Here is a 12,264-nt window from a genome sequence, read left to right on the forward strand (position 1 = left end):
AATCTTTAATTTGTACTGTTACTATCACCATTTGCAAAAATATATATATAAATAAATAAAGTAAAAAGAAAGAAAGAAAGGAAAAGAAATGTGAAGCAAAACACTGAACCTATTTCTAAAATTTTGTTTGAAATGGAAACTTCTGGATCATCTCTTAATCCCAGCTGATAATGTCAACCTCTCATTGGCTTGAGTGAAAGTTGGCTAAGTGACTCTTCCAGACATCTGTAACAGATACATTTAATTTCATTTGTCCAAATGCCATGTTTCCATCCTTTCATTTTTCTCCCAGGGCATTTCTCTTGTACATTGTCATCCACAATCTTGTTCTTGTCTCTCTGCTGTTTATTAATAATATAAAAATGGCATTATTACACACTCTCCTACATTTTAGCAGAAGTCTGACATTCATCCTCTCATAACCTCACCACTAATTAAGTCATTCTAATACAGCATATTGGGTGTACAGAATAATGTCATTGCTAATGATCCATTTAGAATTCTTTATTGTGTATCCATTTTTAACTGTTTTCCTAATGCAAACCTAAAAGTAATAATCAGATTCTACATGTGAAATAAATCCACTCTTTAAAAAAAAAAAATTCAAATTTCTATGTTCTCCCTCTGGTAGCCTATTTCTTCCTCCACTGCGACAGGGTAATTTTTGTTCTCATTTACAGCTCCCTGTTATTTCATGGTGTGGACTTCCTTACACATTTGTCTTCTTTATAAAAAACAAACAAAATATAAATCACAACAAATGGCGTGTCCACAATGGTGAGATTACATTAGAAATCTATCTCGTTTGAAGGGGCCTCAGAAAAAACTGGTTGATTCTTTTGAATCTGCTAACTATTCTGGTTTCTTAAAATACATTTTCTGGCAGAAAAAGAAAGATATGCCATTATGCCTGGTCCACCCAACAATTGTGTGGTCAGTCGCTGATTGGGGAAGTAATAATATTTGGGCGGGATCTGGGTGATGAGTTCCTGGGTGAGGTCTAGCAGGTGCATTTCTTCTCTGCTGGTTTCTCCCCATCGAGCTTCCCAGAGTTTCCACCATTGACAGAGTCGGGGACTTGTGTCTTCTCTACACACTGTTCCATTCGCTTCATTATTAAGTCCAGAAGAGTTTCCACAGCTTTCTCCACATCTTGGCCAGTTGCCGCACTTGTTTCAAAATAGGGTATGCTAGCATGGAAGAGATGAGAAATATTTTCAAGAGGAAGAAATCAGAAACGAGGCAACAAGATGTACAAATGAGTCACACATATGAAAATATGGCTGACAGAGATCGCACAATATTCAGGGTTTTGCTGGCTGAGTTGGAAAGCATCCCTGTTCTTATTCAGTGAGTAACAACTGGGGAGCTGCTCATTAGTGTGAATACAATCAGTACTATGGGCAAGAAAGCAGGTACAGGAGGGCAAAAAATGGTAAGCTAGTGATCAATGTTACTTCCCTTCTAATCAATTATCTAGAAATCTGATTTAGAAATTAAACTCCATAGGATATTCATGTGACTACAGTCTATACTTACTCGGAATCAAAAGTTTCAAGAATACATGTACCATTTTAATGTTCTGAGGGACAATCCAAAAAGAATGGCAGGTGTGATGAAATTGCTTTGAATTTAAAATACAACGACAAAGTCTGATTTGGAAGTCAATGTATAACTGCATGGGGTGCTTTAAAATTCTTCATTTACCTCTAATTTCATTGAGAATAAAGGCTGCGTCTACGGCCATACCACCCTGAACGCGCCCGATCTCGTCTGATCTCGGAAGCTAAGCAGGGTCGGGCCTGGTTAGTACTTGGATGGGAGAATAAAGGCTGCAATATTATATCCACATCAGGTATCACCTTAGAGGTTTGTAGCTACCAATAGAGAGGCACTCATAGAGGATCGTGCTGAAGAGCGTGAGTTCTGATCTCAGACTGCCTGGGTTCAGTTCAGCTCTGCCGCTTACCAGCTTAGCGATATGGCCTCCCCTCAGTTATTAATCTCTCTATGCCTAATTTTCATATATAAAATGGGATAACTCTAGGTCTTCTACATATGGTTGTGAGGGGTTAAATACATTAAAATCTAGGAACAGTTGTTAGTACCTATTAAGTATTCAGTAAATGTTAGTTGCTATTATTAATGAGTAATTGATTTAAATATCACATACATTCCTCTGGAAGATCTTTGTAATTCCTAGTATCAACCTCGTGTCCCTGCCCCGTTACTTAGCATCAGTGTGCATGGTTGGTTGACATTGCCAGGTGACTGGCTTACCTGTATTTGTCAGCCAGGTCCCGGGCTTGCCGTTCATTGACTTCCCTTTGGTCTGGTAAGTCTGCCTTGTTGCCAATTAATACTATATCTGGATTTTCACAATAAGCATTTGCTTGCAGTTGGCCTTAGAAAGAAAGCAGATGGAACCAGCAAGCTAGTTACAAACAAGTGATGTCAAATGACTGCTCATATGAGATTCCTAATCTAATTGTTTATCTCCAGCTTTTTATATTATATTAGCCAAGTAACACGGACACACTGCCTCAGGAGCTGCATGTGGTGAAGATCAATCATAATTTACATGAAGCACCTGTATGAACACCTATCAGGACTCTTCTCCATCTGAGGAAGTGCCCTCCAAGAGAAACATATTGTTTCATACCACTTGTTCCTCAAACATAAGAGGAGAAAACAGAACATGATTTTAAAGTACACAAGTTTGTTCTTTCCTTTAAGAGCTTAGGTGATGATCTAAGAGAGCAGAACATTTTTTGAACCTCCACAAAGTCATATAAAAGCAAATTTAGATAGGAAACTTGGTTTTTTGTCTTCATTTTTCCAGGAAATGAGAGAAAGAGAGAGAGAGAGAAGAGAGAGAGAGAGAGAGAGAGAGAGAGAGAGAGAGAGAGAGAGAGAGAGAGCGCGAGCTGGGAGAGGGAGAGAGAAGAAAGTAAATGATGAGAAATGTGTCAACCTATGGTTTGGAGGTTAGAGGAATTACTCTAATGTTATCACAAGGCCTGATGCATGCAATTTTGCCAAGGAAAAGACAAAGGCTTAGTCTATAACATCGGCTATTTGGGTGTTAGAAATGAAAGTTTTTTTAGGCCTAGCAATGAATTATCTTAAATCCATATAGTATCCTTCTAAAAAATTTTAAAACAAGGAAGAGGCTCATTGATAAAGAATGAAGAAATCATTCTCTGAAAGTGTGTGTCGAATAATCTTATCTCCTTATCTCCTCAAAATCTAATAACACCAAAGTCTGAATAAGGAAATCCTATATAATAAAAGCCTAATATGCTAAGTGTCCAGGCATCCATTCAACCAATCAAAGCATAATATGCTAATGATATACTAAGGCCACTCAACCACTCACTATGACATGCACTGACGACCAGGAAGCAGTCGACCAGTAGCTATGATGTGCACTGACCACGAGGGGGAAGATGCTTCAACTGATAGGTTAGCTTGCTGCTGGGGTCTGGCCTTTGGGACTGAGTGACACAGGTTGGACATGCCCTGGAGCCGTCTCCAAATCCCTCCCTTACTGGCCAACCTCCCACGCCTGCACCCTCTCATAATCCAGGACCCCTCAGGGGATCTCAGAGAGCTGGTTTGGGCCTGATCTCGAAGGCCAGGAAGAGAGACCCTACTCATGCACAAATTCATGCACCAGGCCCTCTAGTATAATAATAAACAGAAATAGAGACAGATCCTAGGAAAATTACTCAATTTGAGAAGCAATATTTTCCCCCCAAGATAACAACTGTTATTGAACTCACATTTAAAGCAGTTATATACATTGTTACAAATAATATATAATAACAACATATATATTAGATATAGCAAATAAAATATTATCTTTAGTGCCACATCAAGTAAAAATGAAAATAGTATACTATTCTTCTGTGCTGAGATATATTAATCTGGCTTTAATGACTGATTAGGTGACTTTTAATTTCATAGTATATCAAAATTGTATAGTTTTTTATATGAGGCTTCCTCATATTAGCTATGTTTTTGAAGGAAAAAAAACCTACAATTTCAATGTGAGCTGCTTGACTGGCACACGGTCCCCCATCTTCACGTGGCTGGTGCTCTGCAGCAGCTTCTCTCCTGACCACCCTGTAGTTAATTAGCCCATTACTTAACCCAAGTGCATGGGAAAACATTTTAGGTGCCAGAGTACCCTCTCAGGAAAAACAGCTGTTTTTCTCTATGTCCTTTCTAGGTGAGATGTAATAGATGTGGAAGCTCACATATTTCTAAGACAGGGAACCTTTTTTTGGTCGAGGGCTATTTGGGTATTCATTACATCATTGGTGGGCCGTACAAAATTATCAACTTTAAAATTAGCCTGCTCGATGATTGGATCCAAAAACTATGGTACATCTACACAATAGAATATAATACTATGCTGCCATAAAAAAGCAGGAATTCTCATTATTTGCAGCAACCTGGATGGAATTGGAGAACATCATGCTGAGTGAAATAAGCCAATCAATGAAAGAGAAACACCACATGACCCCACTCATTTGTGGATAATAAAGATCATTATAAACTGATGAACCAAAAGATAGATATAGAGACAGTAAAGCAACAAGCAGATTGTCAAATTACAGCGGGGAGGGGAGGAGGATCTGGGGGAGATAATAGATCAACACTTGTATACATGCATATAAGTACAACCAATGGACATGTATACATGCATATAAGTACAACCAATGGACATAAAACTCTGGGGAGGGAGGGGATGTGTGGGAGGGGGGCAAAAAAAATCAATAAAATATGTAAAAATAAAAAAATTAATTAATTAATTAAAAAAAAGAAAAAAAGAAAAGCAGACAGGAAAAATGTGAGAAAAAAAAATTAGCCTGCTCTATTTGTCCAAACATTTCATTAACTCACCCCTGATGCATGGCAGGCCCAGACCAAATGATTGTGAGGGCCTTTTATGGCCTGGCCCATGGGATGGATGTTCCCCACCTTTGTTCTAAGAAGTCCTTTAAATGGCTGGACAAGCAGAATTAATGGCCTTAAGACTGCAAAAATGAAGACCTTCAATATGATGGATCGGAAGCCACATTGGCTTCCTCTAAGAGTGTCAAAGTAAAATACAATTCCAAGCCACCTTGGGAGACGCACATAAAGGCCCCCACTTTGAAGGTGACACCGGAAACACCAAACTCATGACTTCCCAAGGTTATTCTTTCAGCTTGTGAGGCAAACAAACAGAGCTCTTGGGCCCCAAAGTGACCAACACAGATTACGTAGATTACGTAGTCCCACTTACTCATCCAGTTTCTGACATTTAAGAAGCTCTGTTGACTGGTGAGGTCAAACATTAATAAGAAACCCATGGCATCTCTGAAAAATGCAGTCGTGAGGCTCCGGAATCTGCCGAGAAAGCACAGCAGGTAGATCTGAAAGTTAGTCCATGTCCATGTAGTGGTGGCAATGCAAACAACGCTGTTTCCCTCTCAAATATGAAATCTCTATGGCATCCCTTATGGGTTATCCTATGGAAGGGGGGATGACCCTGAAAGACTGCTGAAGGGGCAGAGGAGGGTGTCTGCTGGCAGGTTCTTTTTAGGACCACATCCTGGCTTTATGCTCCACTCACACAGAAGGAATTTGGTAACATTTAATCACACACATGCTTACACAGCCCCTTGGACTTGTTGGCTCATGGGCCTCCTGTGATCCACAAATAAAACCGAAAACACTTTAGAATATTGGGACTTTAACTTATACTTTTCAGTCATTCTTTGTCTGTGCCCAGAAACTTTGGCTTGAAAATGAGTGCTTATGATTATATGTAGAAAACCACAGCTTGTTAGCATCTGGATCCAGAGTTCCTTGGTAGGGAAAAGCAGTGTTGGTGAGAAAACTCTTTTGTGAGCACTCTTTGGAGTTAAAGAGTAGCATCTATGTCTCATGAGGAAGAGGGAAGACAGTGAAGAAAGGAGGATGAGGAAAATGATTATGGGAACTGAGGGAAGGCCAGACTCAGTTGTTAGGGAGAAATGAGAGCACTCGTCTTTATTGGAGGATTTCTGAAGAATACACCCTGTCCTGGGCAGAGTAAAGACTGTCTCTCCTCCGCTCTGATCCCCTCTACCACAACATTCTCAGTGAAGTGGACCAGGTGCTGAAGCCCACTTTAATGTTAGAAATAGGTGAAACTAGAGACCACATATACAGACTAGAGAAGGTTGACACAGAGATGCATTTGGCAGTACATTTTTAGAAAGGCACATAACTTTGAAATTAAGAATATAACTTCCTATCCTAAATGTCCTCAATTTTGGTCCCCTATTTTAGCTTACTTGTAGATTCTTTGGTTTCCTCGAGGTTCTATTCTTGACCTTGTCTTACTTTACACATATTCACTGGGTAATCTCATCTACCTCCTGGCTCAATTATTACCAATGTTTTGAACCCCAAATTTATAGAATTAGAATTTGCCTGCCTTCATATTGTATGACCAATTACTTGCTGGATATTTCCACTTGGAGGAACCTAGCATACTTCCAACTTCCTTTGTCTAAAACCAAACTGTCCTTTTCTTCCTGATTTCCTTCTTGGTTTCACCATCCTTCTGGTTGCTATACCCTCTTTCTCCTTCTCCTCCTGTATTCAACCATGGAGAAGAGGTATTTCAACAACTATTAATTTTCAAATTAGGATATTTTTGGTAAGACATAATCATGATGATTATGAAATATCAAAAATTATATGCAATTTTTTCTTGTTGCTTTGTTTCTACTAGTCACTGGAAGCTCACAGAGATTATAGTACTTTTACTGAATGGGTTCCTCTTTTTGGGAATTAGCTGTACTCATAAAATTGTCTGCTATTCAACCACAATAGCATGGTTAACTCAACCATAACAGCCTGTTCTTTTCTCTCCATGAGTGTGTGTGTGTGTGTGTGTGTTTGTGTGTGTGCTATTTGAGGATAAGACTCTGCCTTATTCCCCTCTCACTGTTCACATGACAAAATCACTTAAAAACATGCTTATTGTATGAATTTGATTGGGACTTTTGCATCCATAGCAATGTGGATAGGATATTCTTAGTCTGGAGAGGGCTTATCCCCTCGACAATTTCCTTTTGTTATCCTCCATTTTTTCCAGGACTTATTCCAGAGGGAAGATAATTGATTTTCTGCTTTACCCACCAACTTTATTCTGTTTGCAGGGTGGAAAAAGCTAGGAACCCATTAAAAAACCCCACAGATGCCAGGGTCACATTATCATTGGTTCTCCTTCACCGGGAATAAAGGTTGTGCCCTGTATTCTTTGGGCTTACATAAGGGGTATTATTTTTTTCCTCCTTCCCACAACATCACTTTTATCAATAACCATTATTTTATATGGGTTATGCTGCCAGGTGTCCTGGAACAGGGTTGAGGTGTGTAGCCTTTTATAATATCTTGTGGCTTAGCTACACCTTATATTTACAGAATGCAAAATTCCCAAGGGATAAATAACCCCATTGTTAGCGAGACAGTCCCCAGTCTTCCCCATTTCCTTCATGAAGCAACTGTCTTAAGGGGATAGATGAGAGAAGCCTGCCTTCATGCAAGGCTGACAAATCATGTGTGAAGACATATGGGAACCACGTTTTCTATATTACTTCTTCAAATAGGAATCAAATTGGTCTACAAAACATACATCTTTGTGACAACCAAACTGACATATGAACAGAGAGTCTTGTGAGGAATGACTCCAGCAGCACCAGCAGTGTTGAAGGATGTGTGTGAATGGAATTCACAGTCAAAAAAGCTAACTGAGAGGGCCCAGCACCTCTCCTGGCGTTTACACTCACTGAAGGCGTGAACATTTGGATGCATTTCAAACATTGCAGTGTTTACAAGCATAAACATTCTAAGAAATGTGATTCAGAATGTGGAGGTATGTGCCTTCTAAATAGCTTATCCTGACAACCTATTGCCAATTTTTATGTTCTCTGATATCGAAGAGCTTCAGTAGCATAGGGTCTTTAGCACCTTTGAAATCTTGTAACTCAAAGAAATATACTGCCATTAAATAAGCAAGCAATAAATACCCTTATATACTGAGAAATTCTTATTATCTTGGACATTGTACCAGAGATGACACTGAACAACCCAGCATAGTCTCTGCCCTTATAAATCTGACAATTCTGTTTGGGTGACAAGGCTACACGTGAATCAAAGAAACAGCAAATAGAGACCAAAAATAAAAAGAAATAATAATAATAAAAAAGATAGACTTCATTAGGAAGTAAATACTTAATTAACTTAATGGATGGTAGAGTAGGTGATGTAGGAATCTAAAAGGAAGAGGCTTCAGAAAATCCCCTAGGGAGGTGATATGAGCTGGGCCTGGTGAAAGGAGAGGATCAGGGAAGGTGGAAAGGCAGTCTGGCCGGAGGGCAATGTTGTGTCCAAGATCTTAGAGAATAAAGCAAGCCATATGGCCCAGATCAGAGAGGCTCTGCAGAGAATGGACAGAAATGAGAAAGATCTAAACACCCTTTTCTTCATGTCCCTCTTGGAGTAGCCCTTGTAACAGTGTAAATATCTGGCCTTAATTTAATTAAATTCTGGAGCAAATGTTTTTCCCTATTATGAAGTACAATGACAATGTATAATAAGAAACTTCATAGAGATTTTTTGAAATCTGAACCAAATTCATAATACTGGTTATGGTTAATTAACTATAAACAATTTCTTTTTATTTCTCAATACAAATGCCTATTTTTAAACTAGTTGAATAGTTGCATATAATGTGGTTAAGTTTTTTCCTATATAACTGAAACAAATATAAAATAATATTGACAAGTAAATTATAACTTAAAAATAAATAAGAAATAAAATCAGCTCTTCTGCAATCTTTGTAGCTAGAAACAAAGTAATTTACTGTTACCGCTCTTGTCCTGCAGTGTCCCAAAGCTGAAGGTGCACCTTAAATGCTTTCCCTGATGATCCATTTGGCCCTTGTGTATTATAAACCTGAAAGATATGATTTTCATCAGTTTATACTGCTTTGGATTTTGTCAATATTCAAATTCTCTGGGTTCACTCAACATGTTTTTTTTCTTTTCTTTTTTCTCAATTACTATAATCAAAGTTCATAGTGCAGGATAAATATTTGCTCTGTTTTTTTTCCAGCAGTATCACATGTACTCTCACTTTTAAATGTCAAGTACAAGTATGATTTTCAACACAATTTAGGCATACTGCAAACTTAAATTAGACACCTTCTGTCATTTCCTCATGGAGGCAGCAAGCAAGTTCTAGGTTCAAAACTTAGCTTTCCATTTAACCTCTCTGAGTCTTATTTTCTTACCTGAAAATTGAGACCCATAATCTCTCCCTACTTTACAGTCACTGCAAATTTAAATGAAACACCAAATGTGAAAGCATTCTTAAAACAGTAAAATGATTTACAAATACCTGAATATCTTTTACTGTGCATTGGACTTTCAGAACGATTTAGCCATGGCATTTGCTCAGAATTTCTCAATAAGTTCACACAGGATATTTTAACTCTTCCTTTATTAGCCATTTCTTCCAAGGCTCTTTTTAAATTCTTTAAATTATGGTCTTTAGAATTTTTATTAAGCAAAGCATAACGATTTTAATATTTCATCAGCTCCCTTAAGTACAACTTAGTGGAATGTTTCAAAGGGAAAACTACAAGGGCATATACCTAGCTCAGTAGGGGCACTCAGGAGGGGAGAAGGCACAGGAAAACCCTGGAGGGGTTGGAAGCAAATTTGCTAAGACTACACTCCAGTGTATGGACTTTCAGATGAGGTACAGGACATTATAAGAAACCACGATTTACCTTTTCAACCATCATTTCCTTTGTGTGTATGGTTTCTTCCCCCTCAATTCTTGAGGAAGAAATAGATCTGTGACATCAACTGGGAGCTGCAGCCATCTTGGCAATTGAGAATACCTTGGTTGGCAGTAAATCTGGCAAGGCTTATGTGCCTATGCTACACGTCTCACATGTCACAATATCTTTATTCCTGTCATTAGCGTCTAGCACAGGAGAAGGAAGTGGTGGCAATTCTCACTTAAACTCCCTTATCTCGGAAAATAGCATGGATTGGTCTCACATTCTGTTCATAATCAGCTAGTGATTGATGGCTGAGTCTACACATAAATAAAAATGCAGCAAGAACTTACACAACTCATGTTCCAGCTATTTGCCAATCACTCTTTTGACGTCTTTAAGAGTAGAAAAATGAACACTTGTTCTTTTTGAGGAACTTAACTCAGACTAAGAGTTAATGTTTTCCTATCCTGAATAATTCAAGTTTTGAAAGAGTCCTTAAGAATTTGTAGAAAACACACCATATAAATTCATACATTATTTATTTTAGTTGCTCTGTATACTTTTGGAGATAAGCGATAGTGACACTCAATGTCTTTCTGTGCAAAAATGTTATTTATAGTGGAGAAAGTAAAAAAGTAATATAAATTAAAGTGACAGGCCATAAATTGCTTGTGATAAAAGACAAATGTCTCACATGCAATAAACATAGCTTCTTAATTCTTATCGCATCTGGGGAGGATCAGCAATAAGTTTAACAGTATGGATAAGAACTCACCACACGTTTTTCCCGAAAGTCTATTCCTACTGTTGTGATGAACTTGGGGTTGAATTTATTGTCTGTGTATCGATAAAGAAATGTCGTCTTCCCCACCCCCGAATCTCCAAGGGCCAGGAGTTTGATCAGGTAATCATAGTCCCCATCGGTCATAGTGATGGTCTTGTTGGGCCTGCGTAGAAGAGGAATAATATTTTGTTAGGTTTCAAAGTTTAAAATTTTGAATGTCTTCATTCTGCCATATTCTCAATTAACTGGTTCTAAGCAGCCTCAGGAGTCAGGGCACCTCTATTATTCCAGTCAGTACAAATCTTTTTACATCAGGTCAGTTAATATGAACAAAAGCTACATGATACCTATCATAGACATTGCCACAGCAATAGTAGGACTAAAGAGTCATCACCTTTAGTTTTAAAGCCCTTTGGGGTCAGGCATATGGTGCTGGGAAGAGGATACAGTTACAAAGGGAACAGAAAAGCCCACCCAGGATGATGCAGGTATGCCAAAGAGATTGACATTACATCTGGGGAGTGGAAGAGAGAAGCCTAGAGGGCTATTTTGCATCTAATTATACAGAAGGAGCTTTCTCTCATGTGCGAACAAAATATTCCTTTTTCATTTTAAAATTTTAACAACTGGTATGACAACCTTTAAAAACACTAATTTGAAGTCAATTTAAAAGCAATGTTTAAAAATCTTCTGTTTTGGAATACTAAAGACTCTGTTCTCCAATGGCAAATCTGTTCTATTTGGCAAGTCTGCTAAATGTTTTCCAGGCATTAAAAAAAGGGAAGAGATAGTAAGAGGCGTAATTTTGGTAATTCTGCTAATATTTAATATTTCTCCTAACTGAAGGAACGTTGTCAGTTGCCATTTCTTCCAGTGCCCTAACTTCTGACTCATTTTTTTCTGTTGTTATAGTGATTATGAGTGAAGATGAGCCAAGGGCCAATGCCAAGTGCACCCACCATGGTAACATCAAGACTACCTCCACACACATGTGAAGGACACCACCACCTACTGAATACTTGGTGAAGTTTCCAAACTTGAGTTTGGCAAAATGATTGGTGGGTTATATACCTCATTTTATTATATCTTTGTATAGATATGTATACAAAATAGATATGTATTTAAGGCCTATAAAGACTTTATTGGAATCGGAAGGTTTCTTGCCTCACTCTGTGAGAAGGAATGTTCTCCCCGCCTCTATAGATCCAGAAAGCATTGTACTCTTCAGGAGTTCTGAAGTGATAAAAATTAATTTCAATAACAGGTTATTCGATGGATATATCTAAAATTGTTAGATGATTCTAAAAATTTCTACATGAGAGAAAATGACACACATGTTTACCTATTTAAATAAAACAATATATTTTTTTACATTGTCACTTTAGTTAATGGTCAAAACTAAAAGATTTTTATGTTTTGGGATAAATAAAGATGATAATTAGGGACTTAGTGAATCAGTACTATTACATCATTTGGAAGATTTGCTATTTGTTTACATTAGAATTTTCTAAAATTTGGACTCTTGCTAAATCCAACTCAATTTCTTATGGGTTTATGGTTTTTAATTAATAAGTGGTTCCTTAGGACAGGTGCTTCAAGAGCTGCCAATGACCCTGTCTGGTTTGGCTCAGTGGCAGACTCA

General features: G+C 38.0%; 1 protein-coding gene across 5 annotated transcripts in view; it reads right to left on the minus strand.

Annotated features, from left to right (window-relative positions):
• Positions 1-596: 596 nt before the first annotated feature.
• RAB27B (RAB27B, member RAS oncogene family) overlaps positions 597-12,264 on the minus strand; it is a 54,072-nt gene continuing 42,404 nt past the window's right edge. For 4 of the 5 annotated variants that reach the window (XM_036417896.2, XM_036417893.2, XM_036417894.2 and 1 more), the window contains 5 exons: positions 10,614-10,785; positions 8,918-9,003; positions 5,297-5,400; positions 2,281-2,404; positions 597-1,190 (listed from right to left, as the gene is read on the minus strand). In XM_036417896.2, the coding sequence (XP_036273789.1) occupies positions 1,001-1,190; positions 2,281-2,404; positions 5,297-5,400; positions 8,918-9,003; positions 10,614-10,766 (657 nt within the window). In that variant the 5' untranslated portion in view covers positions 10,767-10,785 and the 3' untranslated portion in view covers positions 597-1,000. Of the gene's footprint in view, positions 1,191-2,280; positions 2,405-5,296; positions 5,401-8,917; positions 9,004-10,613; positions 10,791-12,264 lie in introns of all 5 variants that reach the window. The other variant, XM_045574916.1, reaches the window with a different exon arrangement.

The sequence above is a fragment of the Pipistrellus kuhlii genome, unplaced genomic scaffold (assembly GCF_014108245.1).
Source record: "Pipistrellus kuhlii isolate mPipKuh1 unplaced genomic scaffold, mPipKuh1.p scaffold_m20_p_6, whole genome shotgun sequence".
In the NCBI taxonomy this organism is placed as follows: domain Eukaryota; kingdom Metazoa; phylum Chordata; class Mammalia; order Chiroptera; family Vespertilionidae; genus Pipistrellus; species Pipistrellus kuhlii.